At 40.4% G+C, this 26,637-nt stretch overlaps 1 protein-coding gene across 1 annotated transcript in view; it reads right to left on the minus strand.

Moving 5' to 3' along the window:
* Positions 1 to 282: 282 nt before the first annotated feature.
* Positions 283 to 26,637, minus strand: part of nr3c2 (nuclear receptor subfamily 3, group C, member 2) — a 72,421-nt gene continuing 46,066 nt past the window's right edge. Inside the window, exons 4-9 of the mRNA XM_027283010.1 lie at positions 23,981 to 24,097; positions 19,418 to 19,759; positions 17,398 to 17,542; positions 13,266 to 13,396; positions 6,091 to 6,248; positions 283 to 5,307 (exon numbers count right to left, since the gene is read on the minus strand). Coding sequence (XP_027138811.1) covers positions 5,152 to 5,307; positions 6,091 to 6,248; positions 13,266 to 13,396; positions 17,398 to 17,542; positions 19,418 to 19,759; positions 23,981 to 24,097 — 1,049 coding nt within the window. The 3' untranslated portion in view covers positions 283 to 5,151. The remainder of the gene's footprint in view (positions 5,308 to 6,090; positions 6,249 to 13,265; positions 13,397 to 17,397; positions 17,543 to 19,417; positions 19,760 to 23,980; positions 24,098 to 26,637) is intronic.

A 26,637-nucleotide genomic window follows, 5' to 3' on the forward strand; every position in this document is an offset into this window, starting at 1 on the left:
GTGTTTTCAGATCAGCTTTTAACAAGGTTAATGGTGATTTTTCTCCACAGGCGCCGTTTTACTGTAAAAGTCTCATCCTTGCATGCTTTATCTCTGTCATTTTTACTCTCTTCTCTTTCCCGTTTGTCTTTGTTCTCTTCATCTGCTCTCCCTGTGACTGCCGTACCTGCTGCTGCTCCACATCATTTCTGTTTTTCTATGCTAACGCTGTGTTTTTTGGCTCATTATCCTCCCCAGCCACCAAATGCAGCTGTTTCGAATTCATCCAGATCAAACAGCACATTTTTTTTTTTTTTTTTTTTTTAGGGCACGTTTCCTAGCTTCTGTCTCATGGTATAATTTTAATCACACTCACGTACAGACCGTACATCCATACATCCATACACAAACAGATAAGTCACATCGGATTATCAGTTTAACAGTTTTATTAGAATCTTGCAATAGTTTGCAAACACAAGTATGGCAATATCTGCATCAAGATATACAGTAGTAACTGGTTTCAAAGATGTTTTATTGTTTTATGTTGTAGGGTGTCTACTGTATGTTTGCTGAGAAATATTGTACAAAGCATCTTGAGTAAAAAGTCATTTTTGGAATTGGAAAAAAAAAAAAAAAAACATTTGTATATATTTATATATTAATAAGAAATGCACTGCCATGGCTGTGGAGATATGGCTTAGTCTCTCTACACCCGATTCATCACTGTGAACAGAAAATGGCAACGACGTGACTCCACATACAGTGACGCAATAGTGTACTGTGAAACAGCAGTTCAACACATTCTGAGTCATTCATGCCTAAAAGGAGTTCGTTTAGAAGGTGACAGCTTTTAACGTTTCTCCCTCCAGAAGAGTGAAGGTTTTTTTTTCGTCCTCATTTGCAGTAAGTGGTGATTGATGACCAATAAATACTTTATTTTGTTCCGTTAAAAGGAATAGTTTAGACCTTTTTGGGAAACGTTTTCTTGACGAGAGTTAGATAAGGGATTACGAAGCTACAGCCGGGTCGCTTAGCTTAGCATAAAGGGGGAACAGATATCTTGCGCTCTGTGCAAAGATAACGAAATCCACTTAGCAGCAACTCTTTTATTAAAATGTTTCATCTTGTTTAATGTGTACAAAAACAGAAGTAAGTTTTTTTTTCTTAAGTTTTCACACGGATAAAACAAACAAGACTGCTTGCTGCTTTCAGTCTTTATGCCAAGCTAAGCTAACAGCCTCCTGGCTGCAGCTTTGTTTTTTTACCGTACGTACGTACACGAGACAAGAAAGTGAAGAAGTGTATTTCCCAAAATGTAAAGAAAAATTCCTTAAAAAAATAAAAAAACAATAATAATTTATAAGTTAAATCCAATAAAGCCAACAGTCAAAGCCGATATTTCTGGAGTGCAGGAGGGTCTTGGGTACAGGGGCTTGATAGCATCATCGATAACATTGCAGTCATTATCAGGAATCGACTGTGTAGATTATTCCTAGGGATAGATTTGTTTCTTTTATGATTAAAACTTTGTCAGTTAGTGCAATAAGTCCAGTTAATAACTGGTCAAATTTGGCCAAACTTCAGTCTCTACGTCCATCATTTCATTTAATGTTGTGTGTGCACAAAGTTTCGATTTGAAAGTCAAGAACTTTCTTTCACGTATCCCAGTTTCAATAGTTTGTGATTTCTTGATTTTATTGTGGTGCTCATCAACAATACCGCCATGGGTTAGGAAATCATTTCAACAGCAACAACTCAAGGATCCATCACTTGATACATCTTGTTACAAAATAAGAAATACTTTTCGATTATTATTATTTTTTTGTTTGAGCCACTTGAACAATGATGCAAAAAGTAAAAAAAAGAAAAAAAAAGAAAAAAGTAAAAAAAAAAGATGCAAAGATGCAAAATCAAATAACTTTACTTAATAAGAAGATAATAAATGTACTCTCTCTAACATTCAGGTAGTAAGTTCCATAAGTCTCTCACAATGTATGATACATTCATTTCTCTATTTGGCCCTTTCTGGCGCCAACCTTTACTGTAAATTCTTCTCTGTGATCCAACACACAGAACATGGCGAGTGGGAAACACACATTTTTCCAATATTTCAACAAGATGGTTAAAGTAGAAATGTTTTATACTATACTCAACATAAGGACTTGCTGTATTATTTACAATATATACTGTAAAATTGTAAATCAGGTGAGATAAAAAGGCACAAGTTTCCCTTTTTTAAATACAATGTAAACATCTCATCAAAAAGCATGCATTAACATTTCATTTTACAAAAAGGATATCATTTTTAGACAAAGTACTTAAATATTGTTTTCCAGCAAAATATAATTCTCTCAAAAATACTTTCCCATTCATCCTATGAACCTTTAGACAGTTTTTTTTATTCCTTAAAAAGGACAAAAAAAGGGGCAAAATAAAGAAACAGTGAGAGATTAGCTTAAGGGTCCTTCACAACTTGAACACAATAATGCGCAAGAAAGACGGATTGTAAAATGAGGCCTTTCTGACAAGGGACTGTATGAAAATTAGTGGGCAGGGGAGGGGTACCAAATTTATTTCTTTTTTTTATATATATATATATATAAAAGTGCAATATCCTACACAGCATTATTCATATTTTCTTTTCCCCAAAATATTGAAAATGCAGCCCGACTCTTTTTGAATAAAGCGCTGCTAAATGTTTAGGTCTATAAAAGCCACTGAATGAGTGGACGGAGGGTCCCAAGCACCATGTCTGTTAGTGCTGATAGATTTGAACGGCACAATATTTTCATTCCAGGATGAACAAAAACACCCTCTAATGGTCTCCCAACAAATTCAGACTCCCTTTTAGCAAACATTTAAAATACTTAACCCCCTTTTTCTGAACCCCTTAAATAATATTCATACAGTCCCTAATAACAGTTGCGATCATGCCACCTCCATTTCTTTGTACACCAATTTTTTTACACGATTACCACCACAGAAGAGACCTCATAATGTAGCACACCACCACTCCTGCTGTGCCCGTGATGTCATGTTGTCTAACTTTAGGCTGGGTGACCATGCAGAAAGTCTTTTTTTTTTTCCTGCATCATCACAGTTGCTTATCAAAACAGACAACTCCTGCTAGCTGCACTAATGCCTCATTTCACATTGTATCTCCTCTGTGCAAATCTAAATGTGGAAATAGGATACGGCTAATCCTATAACATAAATGCATAATACCCACACTGAAAGACCATATCAACTATGCACATGCTTGCCAGAAAAAAAATGAAAAAAAACACAAACACACGCACACACAAACTTAAGCCACACTCGCTCCATTCATACATGTAAATACACACTCACAGGGCACAAAAAAAATAATAATAATCACACGCCCCCACTGTTTTTCTTCCCCAGCGGCTCTATCGCTTTTCAGTAGCATCATAGTAGTGTTCCACAACCACCCAGAAACCAGTGGGGTGTGAGACAAGTTAATGGTCCAGATGACTGGGCCTGCCATACCTAAAATAGTAGTACTTGGCCCAAATATAAGAGAAATGAAATAAACTAAATTAGGAAAGGTGATCATACCAACAGTTCTTTATCAAGCATTCATCAACATGTACCTCAAAACATCTGTACAACAGCTGAATAGAATGTGTTTAAGAAGTTGTTAATATCTGTACACATTTGCCTGGTTTTTGATACATTAGCCGTTTGCTGTAAGCACTGCAGAGTAATGCTCCATTTTGGATTATATCAACTTTACAGAGTATGTGTGTTTATGCTGTGTCCATATAGTGTATTGTATATGGACTGCCTACGAGTTACTGTACATGTTATGTCTTGCCTGGCTTTGTAGAAATGAAGCACCTTAATGTAAAATGACTGGCTTGTCAAAAACTAAACCTTTGCAACACACTTTTATAAAATGGTTTTTATTATTTCTGGGAAGAGTAGATAAGTGTTGGTTCACAAAGGGCTGGTTTTGCTTCATTGTGAGTAAAAACAGACATTTGGACAGCTGCTCTGGAGATAACACAAAACACAATTACTATGGATGCACCTCAGTCAAATCCATTACCAGCGGACTCTACTGAAATTGTTTCCGTAAATGCATGTTTTCCATCCTGCAGCACTCCTGACCACTTCTGCACAAAGGTAAAATCGCTCATCAATATTGTCTTAATTCTACACCACAAATGCCTAAAATAGTGACTGTATGACATGGGAGCTTCACGTGCAAGCTTTCTTTACACAAGAGAGACATTTTTATTTCAAAACGGCTTTAGCTTTGGACTTTTGCATATTAGTTTTGATTGTTTTACTACATATTTTAATTAAAAAACTCAGTATGTGAATGTTAATGATGGCTGTTATGACACCGATTGAGATTCGAACTTGGACTTGTTAGATTTAATGTAATTATCCAGCTTATGATGATGCTTGTATAGCCCTTGGAATATATTCAAATAGACCTTTCGCATTACAGTCTAGAATTTCTGTGCCTCCTCTTAATGTCCTTTGCCCTGTAGTCTTGCAGTATGTCGCTACACTGCAAAGCAAAATCTAAATATTGGCATATTCTTTTCTTTTTTTCGTAGTGCTATTATTTTGAAAGACTGCATAAGCCACAGTTAATATTTGCAAAACCTTTTTTTTTTTTTCCTCTAGATTTGTTATCTGATTTTAGTGCATGTGGAGTGCATCTGTGCATTTATGTGAAGGCATGTGGACAGCATGTGTATCAATTTTCCTCTACGTGTATGTGTGTGTGTGTGTGTGTGCAGTGAATGTATCTAGCGCATCCTAAGAAATGTATGGCTTTATCTCCATAGAAAATACTGTTATCGTCTTTGGGGCAGGGGGGGGAGGGGGCGGGAAACTTCGGGATGCTTTGTCACATTTGTCAAGTCCTTCTCGGCGTGTCGTGCTCGGCTCGACGAACTATTCACAGCTCTGACCCGCTTCTGGTGACTGCAGGGTCAAATCATTCTACCCTTTTTACCTCTGTCATCACGCCACTTAAGTTTCCCATCCAAGAGGAGGACGCTGGCATACTGGGCGACAGGGTGCAGGCCAAACTGTATCAGGCCTTCCTCGCACATTTACTCTTCTGTTCTTGAACTTCTTTCTCCTCTCTTCCAGTTCTTAATGCTGCTTCTGTCCCAACTGTTAAGTGAGTCACTTCTTGTGGAAGTAGATTGTGTGAGTGAGGCCTGACTCCACCTTTGGTATCTGGTCACTGATGATCTCCACCAACATTTCGGGGAACTCCACCTTCAGGGCCTGGGACTCACGAAAGGTGTAGAAGCAGAAGTCCAACAGGTTCCCCACCAGCTGGACAACACAGACACACAATTTAATGAGAAACATATTGTAGTTTCTTATTTAGATATGAAAATATTCATATGTACACTTGTTTAAAAGAATGTGAGGATTTAAGTACGCCGCTGTGTATTCAGAGTGTGTTTACATTCTGTTAGGGAGCTGACCCCTTTTCAGTTCTTTCCAGCTCACCACTTGGTGGCACCACTGATTTTTTTCTGCACAACCCTCCTTTAAAGAAGGGTCATCCGTTCAGCATTGACCCCATTCGCTCAGTCATTAGGGTCGTTGAATCCTGGCCATTTATCTCTGTGACCGCTCACTTGCTGACTCTCACTTCTTGGGTCTTTGCCTACACTGTTATTATGCCACATACCGGTTGACCCATGCAAAAAAAAAAAAAAAAAGAGTGATTTAGCACATTTGCTACAGTGACCACTGTGTACTCTGATCCAGTAAACTGCGAGCTGGCATTGATCCCCTTCTGTTCCATTCACCAATACAGGCTGGTCAATGCCTCTTCCAAAATAACCTCCCCCTCAGGGAGAGATTGGGATGCAATAATCCTTATTCCAAGCCACAGCACCATTGAACCGCTAAGTAAATGCATTATCCAAATTCACTATGCTGCCATTTTACTCAAAACATGTCCAGTGATATTAGAGGCACAAACTGCCACCGGACACCTCACTCTCCGTGTGTGAAGGCACGGCAAAACGAGAGGCTGCCAAGGGAAGTCTGTGCTGTACTGTAGGCGACTGGCATAGCAGACAGTGAGCGTATAAGCGTACTTACATCATGCATGGCATCCAGTAGCTTGGTGAGCTGGAAGAAGCGCTGCCAGGTTTGGCCAGAGTTGTTGGTTGCTTTCCCCACTGAACGCCGGAGCTCCTTAATGTAATTAACCCTCATCTCCTCGAATGCTGCCTGGTTCTTCAGACCCTCTTTGGGAACTGGGAAACAGACACATCCTTCTGTTATCAAGTGGATTTAATGAGTGGACAACAATAACGGAAAATGATCCACCAAAATGTTCAACTAATATGAAACCTGGTGTGGTTGCTGGGCAGATTTGTTAGAAATGATTGGTAGGAATGTGTCTTCCATCACAAAGTCAGCACTACTGTCAATTATAAGCAACGGATCTTGTCTGTATGTGCTATAGTAAAAGACTATACCAGTAGCTTTGCATGTTTTGCATACCTCATGTAATTGCTATAACATTTTCCAATCCATTGGAAGACTGTAATCCATCACAATGAACATCAAGGTGTCTGTAGAGATGGATGGTATGACCATGTACACTGTAACATGATATCAATTTGTCAACCATCAGAGATTTTACTGTTTAAAACAATAGCCTTTAGTTGTAGTAGGCCATCATGGGAAATGTAAATAAATGAGCAGGACTATTTTTAATAATACTGATTTATTTATTTTATATATACATATATATAATCTGTCAGGCATGTATGTCACTATAACACATTTCACTGTAGATACAGGATCCATAAACTCCTTTCAATTGTATATCCTAATGTGCATCTTTATTACAATTTATGTAAGCAGTTGTTTTTAGAAATCTGAATATTGTTGTGTATTAATGCAGGTCAAAGCAGGATTTCACTGAATATTTTGAAATCTTTGACTTGGTATCGAGTTCAAATTAATTCATTGGATCCGAAAAGAATTTAATTCGTTAGCTTTGTTGTCAGACAAATAATAAGCAAACACGCTGCAGATGTACTAAAAAGAGCAATCATTTTACTTCAGTATTTTTTTATTAATATTTTTCTTTGGTGTCAGGTTTTTGAAAAAAAGAGATCATGATTTTAATTAAACCTCCTGATTTAGAATATATCTGATAAAAGAGTTACTGTTCTGCATCCAAGTTGTCATTCTCAGCTGTCAGTTTCTTTGAATGTGAAAAATAGAAGGAAGGAAAAAAGGAAAATAAGTAATGAATTGTTTAAAAATACATTTAAATGTCGAAAATTCAGAGTTACTGAATGCTCACTGTGATGGTTTATCTGTCTCTGTGTGAATTTTCCTACTCAAATGGGTGAAAACTAACAGCCACCTGGAATGCACTTATATATTTATAGTACACCTCAGAAAATGGCTGTCAAATGCACATTAAACACCATTTGCAGTTAATGGGCTAAGCCATGCACAACCACCGGTATGTTTCTTTAATGTAGAAATGTGTAACTGTGTAGAGGGTAATTAGAGGTGCTCAGTGAATTACGCTCAGACTCCCACACACAGTACCCTTTTTTTTTTTGGACATTTTTCCCATGTTGACGACCTAAGCCTATTTAGCAACTCATTACAAGCACTTTCACCATTTCAAGAGGTAATTAGTTTTCATGTGTAGCCAGTGATTCATGAAAGACGACTGATACACTGGAAGGCATTGATTAAAAGTTATCTCGACAACAGTGACGACAAAAAAAGGGAACAACAGTCCTTATGTGTATTAAATAGCTTAATTATTGTGTCAACCAAACCCCATTTATCAAACAGTTTGCTCAATGACCAGAGCTGTTAAATGACTGCGACGCGCATTCACATTATAATAACTTGGATGGTAGCATCAATGCACTTAAAATAAAATAAAAATTAAAAAAGGAAGTGTAATGGGAGAGATTCAGATGTGAGGAATGAGATACAGTAACTGCACCACGAGGATGCATCAAAATGTCTACAATATCTTTTTCTCTCACTCTTTCTCTTCCTCCCTGAGCGGGAGGAACAAAGTCACAGATATGGAAGTCTGCCAAAGCTCTACAATGACATTCAGCTGCTGGCTACCAGATTAAGAAACACCTCGCCTCTCAGAGAGCGCACCTCAAATCAGTCTAAGGGAACGCCTTCAGTTGTCCTTCAGCCAAGACCAAGCCAATAAGCAGGACTGCTTTATGGCAATGGGATGATGAAGTACTTGATTAAGTACCTTGATTTGTCATGTACTTAATTTGCTAAGCAAAAACAGACTTGCCCAGAATGTTTCAGAAAATTCACAATATCATAATATAACTTTACATACACTGTGATGGAGGATTGTATCCATATCATCCATTCCTACTCCAGTGTTAATGATTATCCAGGTAAAAATGGACAGGAATCGAATAATGAATACTAAAAGTTTGATCTGATTATTTTCTATATTAATTGTTTAGTCCATAAAATGTCAATAAACAGCAAAGAGACCAAGAAATAATCACACAAAAGTTGTGAGAACAACTGATTAAATGTTGCAGCTCCTATGTTGAACATCCAAGCCTGAGCTCTACATGAGCACAGTATCTCATTCAACAGTACGGTTCACCTCTTACAAAAAAAATAGCTGTTAGTCATTCATGCTTCTTCAGTGAAGTCAAAGAAACTCTCAATCACGTGAACTAATGGTCATCCCCATGGGCACAGTTAACCAGACTCCTCTGCATTCACAACGTGACTAAACATGTCGAAAAGAGACGACGGTATTATTGTCTCGTAAATTTTTATAGTGTTTTTGAAACCTTGCAAAAATATCTTTCATGGCAGAATGTGAAATTTTGAGCCTTAATGGTTCAAATGACCTTTAAAAAAAAATTAAATCATGTACTTTCTTCAGCACTGTAGAGTAGCCAGAATAAACCTGAACCACTTGTAGCAACACAGGAAAAAAAAACAGCAACTGACAGTACCAGTTAAATGAATAGCCACAGGCGAAAGCTTACTTCTTGTCATTTAGGATCGCGTCTTTTAAAAACAGATCACTCTAGGTCAAAAATGTGTGCCTGTGTGTTTGTCTGCCTTTCTCTCCTCCTCCTCCTCTCTCTGTGTAACTTTCACTTGCACAATCACCTTCAAGCATCACATACATAAGGCTGGAGGAAAACAGTTAAGAAAACAGAGCGGACCCCGGTACACAGGCCGTGATTTCTGTGCTTTATTTCGTGGCTGACATGATGAGAATGTGCTAAAACCCACGGCTGCATTTGAACCATTTGTTTTTCTCCCACTGACCCACATACGCCCTGATTAGAAACTGACCTGGCATTTATGGGCGTTACTACAACTGGCCCCAAAATAGGGCGTTTATACCAACGTAATTGGTGTCAAACTGATTTTTAGCTGCAGGTATAGAGCCTTTTCAACTAGGCTTTATTTCTTATTGGGAGTGCAGCTGCATTGTTATGTGCACTAAAAGCCTGGGAAAGGTCTTTTTTTTCCTAATGCATGTAAAAAAAAATAATAATAATGAAGATGGAAACATAATTCATGCAGCTAGGAGATGCCATTAGCACGCAGGCTGTTCAAGGACATGCAGCTTCCTGCTCTGGGATGCTCGTACGTGTACATACCTAACTGACAGGGTGGCTCTCGGTTTAGATTTAATACCCGATACTATTCATTAGGGAAATCTACAACTAGCCCTGAGCATGACTACAGTTACAACTTAGTGACGCTTTAGGGTGTTGTCTAACAGGAAATATTCATGACCTAAAAACACAAAAAAAATCGGTTAGAATGGAAATGGTCGCAGTGTTTTAAGTAGCGCATGTGTAAATAAGTGCAAAATGTGTCACAGGAAATGCGCCGCATCACCTCGGCCTCCATCTGCCCCAGCTGGAATGTGGCTGAGCAACCAATTCATAGGAAGAAAAAAAAAAGCAAGAAAACAGTTTGGTGACAGAACAAACGAAAAAGATAAATCTAGTAATGCTATCTATGTCTGTGTAGGGGTGAGGAGTGTAACTGGTTTGAGCAGGCCGTTGCTCCTGTGCAAAATCCAAACAGGGTCATGAGACACCGCAGGCTCAATGAAACCTTAGCCAAGGTCAGAGAGGAATAACAGCCCTTCTCTCTTTTCTCTTTATCCCTCCTTCCCTCTCTCCTTTTCTCTCGTTCACCCTCTCTCTTCCTCTGTAACACATACACAGACAGACGCACACAATTTTTCAAACCAGCCCAAAGGCACACGCACACACTCAGTGACTCTGTAGTACTTGCTCGGCTGACAAGTTCTGACAACTCCTCTGTAAACATTTCTGCCGCTACTCCTTCCACAAGGCCCGAGCATTACCTCTGAATAAATGTAACTAAGAAGATTCCTACAGAACCTTTAGAAATCCAGAGACGGACTGCTTTTTGTTTTTTTTGTTGTAATTATTCACAAGTGCTTTTTCTGAAATATTTGCAGAACGTCTATACAGTACAATTGCTCCACCGTGTGTACTTTGGAATCGACAGGCACAGGAATTTCCCCGCTACACAGTGGAAATGAAGCACTGGATGATTATTTTCTTCCCCTTCCCTCATATTTTAGCACTATATATTTTGACTAAATCCAATAACTGGAGAAGATTGAAGCACCTTCACTTCCCTGTCTCAATTCTGTATCCCGCACCCTCTCCTTCAAAATTCCAGTCCGGGTTTGAAGGAAGTGAAGAAAAATAGCAGATCTTGGAGCATTGCCTGGTGCTTGACTGGCCTTTATTAAGTACAGCAGGACTCTCTGGAAAACCTCCAGAGGACCAGCAAGAGGAGAGGGAGGCCACAGTAACAGAAGGACCAGCTCTGCCAGGCCCCCCCCACCCCCTTTTGTCTTCTCTTTCTTTCTCCCTATAGCTATGCACCTGTCTCTTTCTCACCAACACAAGGTCTCACTGTCAACATTTGTCTGATTTCACTCTTTAAATCTTCCTTTTCCCTCTTGGATTCTCATCCTCTCTGTATTCTCTCTCTTGCTTATGTCTCCCAACATCTAATAGCTGAGGTCCAGCCAGAGCTCCCCTGCTTCCAGATGACTCAACAACACTGAGTTTATATCAGAGAAATGCGTTCGCACCGCCTCTTCCATATGTCACTGTACTATGAAGTGTGTTTCTGATATGTACTAGTGTACAGTAAGCACTGCGCAATGAGCAAACATTTTAAAACATTTTGCAACGCACAAAATCATTCAGTTCAAAACTATCTTTTTGTTAATTGCGGTTCTGGTTTAGAAGCTGCATTCCAGCTCAGTCGGACTGCAGCTTTGCAGCTTTCACCTTCATATTTTGGCTCAGAAACTGCAAGATTGCATTAAAAAAAATTGTATAGCTGTATAGCAAAAATAGATGAGAATTAGGACTAGAGTAGCAGACCACGTCAAGCCAGTTCGAAGGTCATTTGATAAACCAAAATTTGTAGTTTTTTCTCAAAAATGTATTTATTTGAATAAAATTGTGTCCAGGATTAGTTCAAATCTTCTGAAATATGGAGCAGTTTTAACTGTAACGAATGTTAATTAACAGAACTATGAGCTTCTTCTATGGTTGCGCTCATTATAACTCATTTTAGATAACGGTGTGAGCTAATTGCCAAAATGTCAACTGTAAAATGGAAGAATTTCTGATGCTAAGATGAAGTTTACCAAGGTTGTGTTTCGCCCATCTGAGTCCAGCATTCACGCACCACTTTCAAAGGCCTCAGTAACTGAAAAATAAATACTTTGCCAATGAATATTTCCACTGATTGGCACTGGTGCTGAAGTTCAAAGAGTCTGAAGTTTGGCCAGCATGCAGACTCAAATAGCTCGCCACCGCTCTCCCTCACCCGCCTTAATCCTCACTCCATCTCCAACTATCGAACATCTATTGCTACAAAGAAAACACACACGCACAGATGAGGCACCTACTGTACAAGGATGTTTGCATGAACACAAGGTCTTAATGTGTCCCAGTTGGGTGTGGACGGTGAAAATATGACACAGCTGCCATCATGGAAACTTTAACTGTTACTATTGAACTGACAGCAGCAGCTCACGGGGTATTGAGGTGGTGGAAAAACTGCTTTCAGTTTCCAACTGAGCAACTTGGTCCAACACATCTTCTCCGCGAGGCTGCAGTGCCTGTGGGCGCAGTTTGGCAGCGTGTGGCAACACGGTGAGACCTTCTTTAGTGAGTGATAGACGTATTCGGTTTGTCCTTGGGCAATTAAAAAAAATAAAAGAATATCAAACAGAGTGGCCTGCGCTCAGAAAAGGAAAAAAATGAAGACACAGCTCCCCTTCACATTTGCATATACTGCATGCTGCTACAAAAAAAAAAGGTGCATGCAACATCAAGCCTATTTCCACGCTCGTTATGCTTATTAACGGATTACCAAGAATGATAATCTAACAGCCTTAAAAAGGCATGATCGTGGGTGCCAGAAAAGCAGGTACGAGCACTGCCAACACTGTCTCAAAGGTGTGTGGTGGATTTAACAGAACACAAGACACTTTATCAATACATTTCCTGTGTGAAAGGCAGTTTGTTTTTTTTTTGGAATGTGGGAGATGTTGGGTGGCTTTAGCCATAACACTTCACAGTATGACAGATAACACAATACAATTGTGAGGAACAAGTGCTAATTTGGGAACACACAAGGCATCGCACCTTTTGCTTGTACGAGGTGTAAGAGCAGACAAACGCACAGACACCTTTCCTGTTTGCAGTAAACCACAGATTATCAGTGGACTGCATCTGGAGGAAAGAGCATGCGCCTCTCAACGTTGGAAAGAAACAGAGGTCTGCATGGTCAGCCTTAACTGGGACACAACAGTTCAATCATTGCCATGAAATGTGGCCGCTGTTATCGGGCACAAAGGTGGTCTAAAGTGGTGTGACCTCTATTAGCGGTGTCTAGTCTATTTCCATCTAGCCAGGAAATTTCGTTTTTTTTTTTTTTTACATTTACAGCATTAATGTTATTGTTTTTGATTTAGTCAGTTTGAGTTATGGATAGTCTGAAATTTCAATTAAGTCTTGCTCAAAATTGTTTTTTTTCTTTTTAATAAATGATTTTCAAATGACATTTCATTATGCAGCCCTCAAGGCGAAGTTTGGGACAACGTGCATGTAATGCTACAGGAAAAAAAAAAAAAAAGCAGTGTGTGCAGGTGGGTATATGATGAATAAATCAGTGCTCTTGCAGGCCTGTCGCTCACTGCTTACCTGTGCTGAGAAGCAGTAGGACCTTCATGGAGAGGAACTCGTCGTAGGTGAGCTGCAGTCGTAGGAACTCCTGGCTCACCTGCCTCATGCCCAGGCACAGGTCGTACATGGCTGACTGCTGCATGCGGTCCCTGAAGAAGCGAAGAAAGATAGAAAAGAGGGAGGAAGGAGGGAGAGGAACAGGACAGAAAAAGATTTTAAGCTTCACGAAAAGTATTTCTCCTGTATTAGGCTCTATTAGTGACAATCCACCCTCCGTACTCGCTCATTTATTCATTTACCCACTCATTCGGATTTTTTTTTTCTTTATATTCATTCACTTCCTAATTCCATTCCTACCACACTAGCTCAGCCCAGTGAAACAATATTTCCACACAGTGCAGAGGAGGATCCTGCTAGTCTGGGCTAAGAGCAGAATACCAAATCCCCCCAGATTGCAGAGCGCTGCGTACAGTATCACAGCACAGATGCACCACTTTTCTAAGGCTGTGGCGGACTACGAAAAGACCCCACATTCAACCCTAGTCACCATAGAAACATTCTTACGCAGCAGCGTGTGTAATTTCCAACATATTTACGTCGACAGAAATGACACACACATGAACATATGTCAACTACACGGAGACGCACATGTTTACCAAACAGGTTTATGTGCATCAACGCGTCGAAAAATATACATCATGAAGTGCATGCGCCGACTGCGCATGCCTGTCGCGCCTGACGCTTTCTCACTCGCGTTCTCTCTCACACACACATTCTATCAACAAAATAATCTCGGTTACGTCACAGGTTTCACAAAAACAGGAAAGAAACATTAGGAGGGGAAGAAGCACGAGCCAATCAGAAATGTGCACTGCAGATGCCACAGATTCACGGGAATCTCTGGCTTTATATGCCACTTCTCTTTGCTATAAATCAGCGTTGTATCGAGATTCCAGTAATTAAATGCAAACGGCGTGGCTTGACTTGAAAGAGGTTGGGAGTTTTTACCCACAGTACAGCGAAACCGCATCATTACATGGCCAGCGAAGGTGGTGGCTTCACTCTGATAACAGCCAGACATTGTAAAAAGGGGACAAGGAGCAGCCGATTGGAAACAAGCGCATAATGTTCCCATTAAAGCATAAGACAGCATAACACTTTACAATATTTACTGTACACCTGTTTCTGTCGGCCTAAATAACTGATAAACTGTGACAACGTCTGGAAGAGGAGCAGACCTGTTTCCCTGCTGAGCAGCTCTGTGTATGTGAGCAGTTTCACAAAGTGCAGCATAACATCATTTGATACAACTTTGGGCTGGAGTTTCTAAAGTCTCCACACGTTTCCTCCCTCTCTCTCTCTCTCTCTCTCTCTCTCTCTCTCTCTCTCTTTCTCTCTCTCCCTCTTTCTCTCTTCCTGAAATCAATTTTGCTGAATCACTGCCTAAAATGAGCTGCTGGTTTTGGGGAGGAAAGAAAAAAAAAATAAAAATTGGCAGCGATGTCTCTCCTTCCCTCCTTCTTTCCCTCTCTTTCTCATCTCTCTATATCTCTCTGTCGCGCTCTCACTCTGTTTCTCATTCTGTCTTTCTCTCTCCGTCTTGAACTCCCTCTCTTTCTCTGTTTCTATGGTAAAAGATTCAGCGAGGAGCACAGAGCCGAGGAGAAAGGAAAGTTCAGATTCACCTTTGGCTAAAGGAGGAAGCCAATAAAATTAGTTTATCCAAACAAATCCCATGAAATCCAACGCCTTTACAGTCAAACGACGTGTCAAAAGTCTAAAATCTATAGCTCATATTTTTTTAATAGTGGAAGTTGGAGATGGGAAGTTCGGAGATACATATAAATGCTCCTTTAGCCTTCAAGCCTGGAGTGGGTGGGCCAGTATATGTGTTTGATTGACAGCTGAGCTGGCAGGGGAACAGTGACACAATGTAAATCATCTTGCACGGATACTGTAACTGCAGTTTACAAGGACAGACAGTGTTCTGTTAGCGGTGATACTGACAAAAATGGCCGAGCGGACCGACGTTTGCAGGTAAAATTTACCGACATTTACCGTCAGCCAATAATAGCGCACGATGTCTGTGTCTCTAACGTCTTAAAGTTTATCATTTCGATTGAAATAAAGCATTTGATTGGCTATATCAGGTAAAGTTAGCTCTCTATATAGACAACAAATCAACAGTGACATGGGGGAGCTGTCTCGAAACCAAAAAAATCTAAATATATGTTGCATTTTATTGCTACTTTTTCACATGAACGAGTGCCCAGAACTTTTAGGAAAATAGCTTTGTTTATCTGTTGCCAGCATGTACCACACACCAAAGACTAAATCACACACATTATGCAGGCTTACTCTGTCTTTAATGTAACATGCACATCTGTCTTTTCAGTATTTACTCTCAATCAGTGACAGATTCCACTCTAAGAGCTGAGTGAGCAGACAGTCTATTCAATAAATGCCTTAATGCCCTGGGTCAATAAGCACTAAGTAGCTATGGAAACAAGTGTACACACTGTCCAACAGGCTGAGCGGAATCAGCGAAGTTATGGTCCAATTTTGTTTTCACTTTTGACAGAATTATCAATAAACTACGTTAGAGCTGTACAAGCAAGCAAGTGCACCTCAACCTGATAACAGGCCCCTAGAAAAAGACACAGTGGACATGGCAGTGACATCTAACAGCAAGCATGTGACCAAAATCCAGGCCACCATCATCATCTCCAGCCGCTCTACATCTCATCTGTTCTGTCAAGCTGAATACCAACCCCATCTGTCCATGGGGCAGACTTGTTATAAATGCATCACATGCAGAAGGAGCAGCACACTGTACAGTAAAGGCAAAGAATACTATAGACATAAACGCATGTGCAAATCCAATATTTCTCTCTGTTAGAACTCATTCTGAACTGAGCTTACCAAATGACACAAACCATTAACTCTCTATCGCAAAATGAGATTTTCTTTCCCGAAGCTGTTGTCGTCTCGCAGAAGGAAACATGTAATTCTTAATAAACTGTGGTCCACTTGGCACTAAATTGATTAAAGGATCAGAGGATCTCTGGTGTGGTAAACTAATGCTTTACTAACTGGACTAAGCTCACAGTGATACAACACAGGCTCAGGGAGTCTGAAGCCATGTTGCACAATGGCATTTGCGCTGCTGTGTGTTTGTTTGTTTATTTATTTATTTATTTGGGACAAACTGACCCACTGACATTTCCTTACACAAGCTATTAGTCGGAGCTTTTAAATCTGCCCCTGCTTGAACCTGTTCTTCTACTCCAGGCTGCCTACAGAGGTTGCTATTCTCATTTTTGATTAACTCTATAAGATTCAATTCATCAGTGGCCATTCACAGCTCCATAGAGAAAAGACCCCCCCACACACACACACACACACTCTCTCTCTCTCCACTTGCTCTCCTGTTCAAACATATTAACGCAGATCAAGTGAGCCATTGACTGCTCCTGCTCGGCTTTGATCGTCTGGGCTTGGCGCAATTAAGGAATCGAAAAAGTACAAACGTATTTTTCTTTGTGAAGTGCCGCAGATCAGGTGCAAGATTATGACCCTGTTTTGCTCCATGACGTCATTAGCACAAAAGCTCGTTTTGTCGCTTCGAGTGGTCTTCAGGTATGTTAAGGTAGCACTCAAAATAGTACAGCAGGGGGAAAAAAAACACACACACTCCTTACTCTCCAAATTCCACTTGCACTTCTACTTGCAAAATTGATGTTTATGCATAAATTTGCATCTGGTGAGCTGCTGAAAATAGCAGAAGCTACTAAACACTAATAGTCAAAGCCTCACTGCTCAACCAATTACTGTATCTACTAATTATATACTCTGAAAAACAAATTATTCTTCCTCACATCTGTAATAGACATGTTTGTGTGCTGGGGATCTCATAAGACGTCAGACGAACATCGAATGTGCTGACGATCTTTGCCTTCACAAAAAACACTTCTTATAGTGCTCAGACGTCGTCTCTTTGTTACATTTTAAAAACAAGATAATATAAAATATGTGTGACAAATACATATTTAATATCTGGGCCTCTGTTAAATGTCAGGAGCAGTACACTTTAATAACAGCGTGATGTGTGTGTGTGCGGCATGCTGCAGATATGGAAGTGTAGACCTACTCGTTAAAGATGAGGTCAGGGGCAAAGTACAGCATCTGTGCATTGGTGTGTTTGTAGGAGCGCCAGCTGAGGCAAAAGGAGGACAGACACATCCACGAATACTGAATCAGGGTGATTTGGTCCTCGATGGGCAGGCCCCGGAAACCTAACACACACAGAGAAACACACACATGGCAGACACAGAAACGCTCATTACAAGATATATTAAATGCTGTCAATACTCAGGTATTGATCGAATGCATTTGGACTTAAGCTCCAACTTAAGAGGTATTTATTAACCTGAGTACGTGCACGTGTGTACCTACATGTGCACTACACATATATCGTGTCTTTTTGTTACAGTGTGCTATTTTTGTGCCAATATTTGTTTAGACGTGATAACCGCCGAGATGTTTTCACCCATTCTTATTTTATACAAATCCCACAAGGCCTCCAGTTATTGGCGTGTTGTCTATGAGGCTCCAAAAATAGAGACGAATAGGAAACTTGCCAAGCTCTCAATCAAACTCTGGCAAGAAACTCCTCCTCATGCAAATCAAAGGCCAACTGAGGACACACGAGTGACTTATCAAGGCTTAGGGACTATTTTAGTCAATACGGATGTCAATCTGCAAAATGTAATCATTTAAATAAATATATATTTTAGTAAAGGTGTGTCGGATGCCTTAACGCTGTGGGAATAAATAAAAGAAATGACATAATTAAATATGAACCGAGGAAAGTTTGTGATTTTTCAGGTAACGTTAATGTGAACTGTGTGCTAATGATGTAGCTCCCGAACAAGTTTGACTTTCCTGCGAACACATTGTTGCTACTGACAATATCGTTCCATGTTGCCCTGTGTGTCAGCCGTGCCACATCCAAATGTAAGCTGAATGCAGGCGGTGGCATATCTGAAAGTCGAAGGTACTCATTTTGACCCTTCTGTCTGGCTCCCCTTCTATTTATACGTCCGGATATGGCAAGCAGACACCGTGGAGGTATCAAATATTTGCAATACAGCAAATTAAACAGCCTCAAAGAGCTACCTGTGAGGCATCTTTCAATATGTCTCCCACTGACTGGCATTTTAGGGGAACTTGTTTATCCCTTTTCAAACATTTCTTGACTCTGGTTTATAGGTAAAAAAATTAACGAGGCAGACTTTAGATTTTCTGTTCAACATGACGTCTCACAGAAATGATGTGAATTGAACTGTGTTTGGAAATCTCAATCTTGATTCTATTAAATGGTAAAATAGGATTCCAATCTTAATCTTGTTGAAGCTTTAAAGGATAATTTCCTGACCTAATATTTAAAAATTCAAATTGCGTGCCCCGACAAAACTAGCAGTGTTGTGTTCTCAAAATGCGGAGATCAAAAGTGAAGATGTAAGCATGTTATCTTCATTAAAACCACAGTTTATAATTACAGCGAGGACTGATAATTTTTTTTTACCACTTCCAATCTAAGTAAAATGGAAGAAGTCTCTGTCTGTCTGTTGGTCTATATGCCCCATTTTCTCAACAACCGTTCATGCGATCGACTTCACACTTGGCGGGTGTATTGCTGAGGATTCAAGGAAGCGTAATGTCGATTGTGAAGTTGTTTGGATGAGCGGTTCTTGAGAAAGCTGCAAGCAGCAATCCGGCTGTTAGGTATAGACAGGTTTTTAACTGCTCTTTTTGTTTGTTAACAATAAATTCATGAATAAATATAACCTTATCAATGTAAAAATGGCTTAAATTTCACTGTCAAAAATATTATATTGCACTGAGGATATACTGTACAGTATTATACAAGCTACTTTAATCAAATAAACTTACTGCAGACATTTTTTATTGACTTTCAAAAGCAAAGGGAACATACAACCTAAAATGCTGCAACCATCTCTATTAAATATAACCTTTAAAAATACAATTTACGCGACTTATTTTCACATCTCTGTATGGGCGGTATTTCAACTCCTTTCCCATTCTGGCTTTAAAAGCAATCTTAAACAGCATTTAGACTTCAGCCCACCTCTCTTGTGGTCACTAACCTGGAAGTACTTTGGCCCACTTCACCATGCGTACCATCTGCTTTCCGGCCAGGCGGTTGAGACTGGACAGCAGGTGATCAGTGGTGTCAGGCTGCGTGTTGTCATAGCCGGAGTACACGTCTTCAGGCTCAATCAGCTCCAAAACACTGCAGATGGAGGGCGGCAGAAAAGGTGTGACCACCCCAGGCCCATGGGGCACCAGGGCATTGGCAGCGCTGGCGTTGAGCTCCTTCTCTGAGGACAGGTAACCGCCTCCAACGCCACCTGTGGCAGTTTGGCCGTCCTTAGAGCCCTGTAGGTCCTCGCTGACTCCCTTCAGCTTTAACTTCTTGGACTTTCGTGCTGCGTGGAACACAACGGGCCTCATTAACACTTTGTTAATGGTGATATTTCTTACACTTATAATTGCACGTGACAGATCTATGTGGTAAAGATACAGTATAACTGAAAACGAAAAAACAAATATAGATATACATGTATACTGTAAGATGTAGTATCTGGGTGCAGAGGATTCATGTCTGCGGCATGTGTTAACTACTGTTATTGCGTGTTTCCTTTTAAACAGATGGGTTCTTCACTTCAAGGTTAAAGACTTGCTTATCAAATTTTCACAGGACAATTTCCGAGGAAATCTGTTCTCTCTCTGTATCTGAAGGAAGTTATAGCTTCTAGGAAGTTGTAACTAAATGTTAGGGCGTGAATAAGAAATTGGAAAGCATCCATCTGGAATGAAATCCAGTAAAACAAAGAGCACAACAATCGCGTTTTATTCCCTGTGTATTGTTCAGTCATTCACGGATTGGGATCTTTGAGGGATGACTGACAACAACAACAACAAAAAAATACATACATGCTAATATACATATAGATAAACCCCCTTTAAATTGTGTCTCTTCTACCAGTGTAGCATTTCATTAATAAGCTTGCAGGCCGACATGTGCGCCCTTGCTGCTTTGGAGCGCTGTCAAAAGTGAAAATATTCATGTTTGCTATTGTTAGCATTCCCCAAGTTTGAATCCGAATCTGACACTTTCTTTAATATTCATTATCAAAACTGGATATAAACAGCTGAGCTCCCATTCAATGGGATACACTGCTGCTACTCAAACATACAGCCACGCTCACTGGCAACCTTAAGCTTTTATTCATGACTCATGGTCATCTGCTGCTATTCAACACTAAGACACATTTGACAAGAAAGAGATGTGTTTACTCCGAGTCATGTTTTTGTGCTTGTAATATGTAATCATTATCTGCTGCTAAGCTGACATGTTTATATATGATTGACACAGGGTGGATTGTTCAAATGAGAGGGGAGGGTAGAACTGTATGGTGGTTGGTGCCTTGGACTCACTTAGAAGAATGTACATGTAGCTGATGTCAGGGTCTGTAATGTGGTTTTCACCTCTATGCTGAGCTTGTTGTATGTTTTACAGGAGTGACAGCGTTATAAATGAGCGATTGAGTGACATGTGATGGTCTATTTAAGCTGACTCTTTGGCTCTGCTGCTGCCTTTAGCCGCTCTGCTACATGTATACCGCTCCAAACACCGCCTCAACACTGCTGCCGCTGCATTTCATACGGCCAACCTTCATCCCCGCTTTCTACCTGTAGGCTCTGATTCCCCTGTGACTGGGTTTATTACTGTCACGTCTCCTGTGCACGAACACCGCGTACACTCGCGGAGAGTGAGAGTTGAAGCAAAGAGAAAAAGAACTCTGTTAATATTCTGCATTCAATCAATAATACATCATTTCCACATTAGTTTTGTTGATTGAAATATACAAGCAAGTCAAATTGGCCATAAAAAATAAACGTCCACACATTCACAGAGCAGAAAATGTATCATAAAGTGCTTTTTGTGGAATTGATTTTCCCAATCAGAGCCCATTTATTTTTTTTGTTTTGTACTATCAGAGGTTTGGCTCGGTTATAGGATAAAATATTTGTTATGCGTTAGCTGTAACGTTCAAAAGCACAGGCCTTTAACAAATTGTAAACAAGAGAATCCTCACTACTAACTTTTAGTAGTTAGTCATTGTGGGCACTTCTTTTTAAGTGGCCATACTCTAAGTGTAATTTAAATGTTTGTCGGAAATATCCAAGAAATCTAACTCTTCCCTCCAAATAAAACACATTTCATACAGCACTGATAACACCAGTCCTGTCGTGTTTGGGACTTTGATATATCACATCATTTATTGGATGTGTTTCTGTGAGCATCTGCGTTTTTCCCTACGCATTTAACTGTGTATACCTTGTGTTTAGATTCTCCTATTTAAAGCAACAATGAGGGTGAGGTTTTCTACCATAAAATAACAGATTTAAAGGATGATTTTGACGCTACACTGACTTGTGATCAGGTGAATGTAACCTGTTATTCACACACTGCATGTCTGTTCTTGCAATTATGTAACTTTGTGCTTCAGGTAAGAAGTACGTAATGCCCAAAGTCACACACCACCAGACATTTAACTTATTCTAGTAAAACTGGATCATATTTCATGGAGAAAATATTTGCTGCTTTCCCTCTGACGTCGCCCGGCTGCTTTGCATCAACTCTCTGTAATCCAAAACCTTTCCTGATGGACTGTTAAGTAACCTGACGCAAACTATAGTTGCTGTTAGTTAACGTTAGCTCAGTTTGTTAGCCAGAACAGAAGTGGAACTTTGTACCACAGGCTTTTTGGACGACTCAAGGTTTTCAAGCCTCCGATGCATGGGAATGCTAAGGGGAAGTGGAGTCATTGTCGTGTCAGATCCGGGCCTGGACAAGCTGGCATTGTAACCAGGCTTAGTAGCCTCTAAGGACATAATGACAGAGGCAAAGACACTAAGGAGGACGGGCGGCTGTGGTGGTACAGCGGGTTGTCTACTAATCAGAAGATCGGCAGTTCGATCCCTGGTTCGATCCCCTCCAGCCTGCATGTCGAAGTGTCCTTGGGCAAGATACTGAACCCCAAATTGCTCGCCATCGGTGTGTGAATGTGTATGAATGGTTAGCGCCTCAAACTGATGAGCAGTTGGCACCTTGCATGGCAGCCAATGCCATCAGTGTGTGAATGTGTGCGAATGGGTGAATGAGATACGCACTGTAAAGCGCTTTGAGTGGTTGGAAGACTAGAAAGGCGCTATATAAGTACAGTCCATTTACCATTTAGCTAAGAAGAGAAAATGAGAGAAAAAGAAAGCAACCAAGCAACAGGCCGCCAGACAAGAGAACATCTCAGACTGACTTTTAGTTACGGGGGAGAGCTTTGTGAAATAAAAGGCTAAAAGACAGTATATTAGCTGGCTGCTATGCTATACCATTTATGAAACCATCGCTAAGTTCAGAAAGGACTCCACCCATGGAGAGCTTGAGCTTTGTGGGGAGTCGTTGGTGTTACAGGCCTGTAAAGCCCATTTAAATCTTTTATATGATCATTGGCTGCACATACCGTATAACCTTGATTTGACATGACAGCAGACAGTTATAGTGCATCTCCAAATGACAAAGTTTTCATGAGCCTTGAGCTTTAGATACTGTAAGTGCCCCATGTATTAAAATATTCAATATTCACTTCTTTTACACTCATCGTGTCATTGCATACCTGAAAAGACAAAAATAAATTAGCTAAAGTATTTCATGACAGACGTGTCACATTCTACAGGGTAAGATAAATATAACAGGTATGAAAATTAGGTGATGATCATGAAGAAAAACAACTTTGCAGTCATTCCAGTAAAATGGTTCATTCCGACTGTGACTCCAGGAATCTTGCTTAGAAAATTACAGTACATGTCAGTACATCTAGTCAAAAATATCTAGGCTGCTTGTTAATTCTGAGCACCTTTCCGTGGGCTCTTATTAACTTCTCTCCCCACTGCTATTCACACACATCATTCCAATTTGAGATTTCACTTTGGATTCATTCAGACGACACAAATAATTCTCGAAAAAGCAAGACAGCTCAAGTTACTCTCTGTAACAGCAGCAGCAGCTGCATGTCTGCTTTTTGTGTGTGTTTTTTCCCCCCTTCTGGTCACCTTTGTGTTTCCAATTAATTTGACAGCACTCACAAACCCCTGTCAAATTATTTCACACGTTTACATTCATGCTTCACATTAAGCTTCCTTGGTGAGCATATTTATATTTGCAATCACTCTAATGGACTAAAAACCTATCAAGTATATTTTTTAGGCTTGTTTATGCCACTGCAGCCCTGAATTGGAATAAGCCAATGGCAATACATGAATATATCAACCACCTCTCTCTCAACTACATTATCTTTTCTAACAATACAATACCTTAACTTGTCTGCAGGCTTTGTCAGCTGGCATCGTATAGAGTACTGTAGATCTACACCTTCTGTAGATGCATTATACATATTATGCTTGGATATACTATATTTGCACACATACACACCATCCTATGACTCAGCATCCTCGGGCCTCCTGTGACTACAGCCAGACCTACTTTTCCATATCTATAATTTCTTATAAGCAGAGCGAGGCTGACTCAAATGTCACATCTGAAACACGTGACAGGGCAAATCTGTAATGAGGCCGTGACTCCTTACCTCCTAGGTTCATCCCAGCCTGGAGACACTTCCGTACGCGGCACGCCGGACAGTTTTTCCTTCGGATCTTGTCAATGATACAGTCATTTCTTCCGGCACACAGGTAGTTGTGCTGACCTACAGGAAGACAAGACACAGCGTCAGTGTGGTGGTGAGCCATACGTTGACTTCAGTGATATTTAAGTTCTGTGCAGCAAAGAGACACCAAAGCAATAAAGAGGAAGATTAAGTAGGCTAACTTAGGCAATACTGACTAATATTTATATATTTTTCATGTCATGAAGTAGGCTAAATGTTTGATGCTACCACAGAATCTCTGTTGGTGACTGTAATGTAGGTCATCTCAGAAGCCCGTGAAATGCCTGGCAATATCAGAGATCTACATTTCATGATTATCACTGTGAAAATGATTGAAATTACGATTATTCTGCTCTCACATTCTACAATGCATGACTAATGGTGTATTTTACAGTATATGGCATGAGGGTATTAATATTCGCTGGAACCAGGACACTGGCTGCAGCTAGACTATTCCTGACAGTGATGCTAACATGGCGAGAATCCCTCCTGCCTCCTGCCTAGCCCTTAGCTAAACCCAATGATCTCCCATTTCAGAGCGCTTCCTTCCGCTCCACTAGTTCTTCACTGTACAGCTCCTCTCCTCCTCCACTACGCCTGCGTCTCCATCCCTCTTTTTTTTTTTCTTCCCTTTTTCCACACGTCCACCAGCCTCAGAGCGCCATACGCCCACACACAGACAGGCTCATGCTCGTGCACAAGTACAGTCATTCACTCTCTCACTCCCATATATATACACACACACACACACATATGCATGCACACAAACACACAACCAAAGCTGCTTCACATGGAAATAAAAAAAAAAAATGTTGTATCTGCTTTCACAAACAAATACACACACATGGAAATCATGACACAACCCAGATGGAGTGGTACAGTGACCTCAATGACCCCGCTGCATGGCTGAGCTCTATTAGGGTTGATGTTAAAATTGTGTGCACGTCAGATTGTGTATATGGCTGAATGCATGTACATGTTTTCATGCATGTTTCTTTGCATGTTTATTTCTCCAGAGCTTTCTGACACTTCTTGCATAGATTTTAGTGCTTCGGCATGACAGCTTGTGCGTTGTTTTGCATGCAGTTTGCTCAAACGTGTACATTCTGTACATTGCCTTTGTTACATCTACAGTACAGTATTTGTGTGTAGGACTGAGCAGAAGTTGTTTTCTGAGCTAGCAGGAGTAGTGCGCAGTGTGTCTGTCTGGCTGCTGCCAAAAGCCAAGGAACCGAGCTGCAGGAGGAGAGGCAGCAGCTGTAGCCCCACCACTATTTCTGGCTAAATCACATGACCGTTACATAAGCCCATTTTTCTTGCTCTAAAAAACAGTAAACTGCGACACAGGAAACACAACGCAGCCATCCCCTTCCCCACCCCCCTCGTGCACGCGCGCGCACACACACACACATGCATACACACATACACACCCTTTCGCTTGAATAGGCCGGACCAAATGGCAATTCTGAAAACTCTGGAGCGTTCCTGTCAACTGTTTTGCTCATTCCCGTGAATCTTGTTAATAATTGTTAGAGTGAAATACACTTCATGAGACAGGCAAAGTCGTAGTCCGTTGGTGTGTATGCGTGCAATTGTGTGTGTGTGTGTGTGTGTGTGTGTATCAGAAAGGGAGTGAGGTTGTTTATTTATGCACGGTGTGTGCATGCACTCACATGCCCTCGCACAGCATGTTTACCTCTGAATATGTGCATTTGCTTATCAACCTGGCACGTGACGGGCTTACTGGTGATGATAAAATTTTCTTACCTTGGAAAAAGTGTCCTAAAAAAAATCTCTTATGAACGTGTTTAATTTATGAATTCAGTTGGATTCATATTTCCATGTGCGTTTTATTGTGAAATCTGTAACTTCTGTTCTTTACAGTAAAAAAAAAAAAATCAAGATATCTTCATAAAATTCTCTGCGAAAAAGATAAAGACTCCCCAGATACTGTATAAAATTTGACATCATTCTAAAAACTCGTGTCTGCTGCTACAATGCACACTCTGTCAGCATTCTTCATTTAATGGAGTCCACTCACGTCTACTTTTAGCTAATGATCTCACAATCTGGCAACAACCCGCTGAGTAGTCTCTGTTGTCTGTCAGCTCCAGCATACATCAGTTATGAGGACAATTCTTCTGAAAGGGAAATAGTCTTTCCTATGGGGACCCACTTTAACAAGAGTAATCTGCCCTGCAGTCGTCCTGCCACCAGTGCAGTTAGAGTACATTTGCTTTCCAAACAAAAGACAGACAAGCTTCAGGCCTTTTGAAATACAGCCTTTAACCTGACATTTTTAAATAGCCACTAGACACACACAAGTGGTCAGACCCCTGATTGTGAAAATAACCTCTCAGATACAGTAGCTGCCCCACATCAATAATACTACTGTGACTCTGTGAGCGCCATTTAGCAGCGGCTGCAGATTTCTTAGTTGCAAGCTGCCACTGCAAACGTGAGATTGCACATAACCAAAAGGATGTGCTGAAATCTATGTCAGCCTTGTAGATTAATCCCATTTAATTATCCACTCACAAAGCATTCGGTCAATTCTGTGATCGTCATTCATCGGTATT

Source organism: Larimichthys crocea, chromosome X, assembly GCF_000972845.2.
Source record: "Larimichthys crocea isolate SSNF chromosome X, L_crocea_2.0, whole genome shotgun sequence".
Lineage (NCBI taxonomy): Eukaryota > Metazoa > Chordata > Actinopteri > Sciaenidae > Larimichthys > Larimichthys crocea.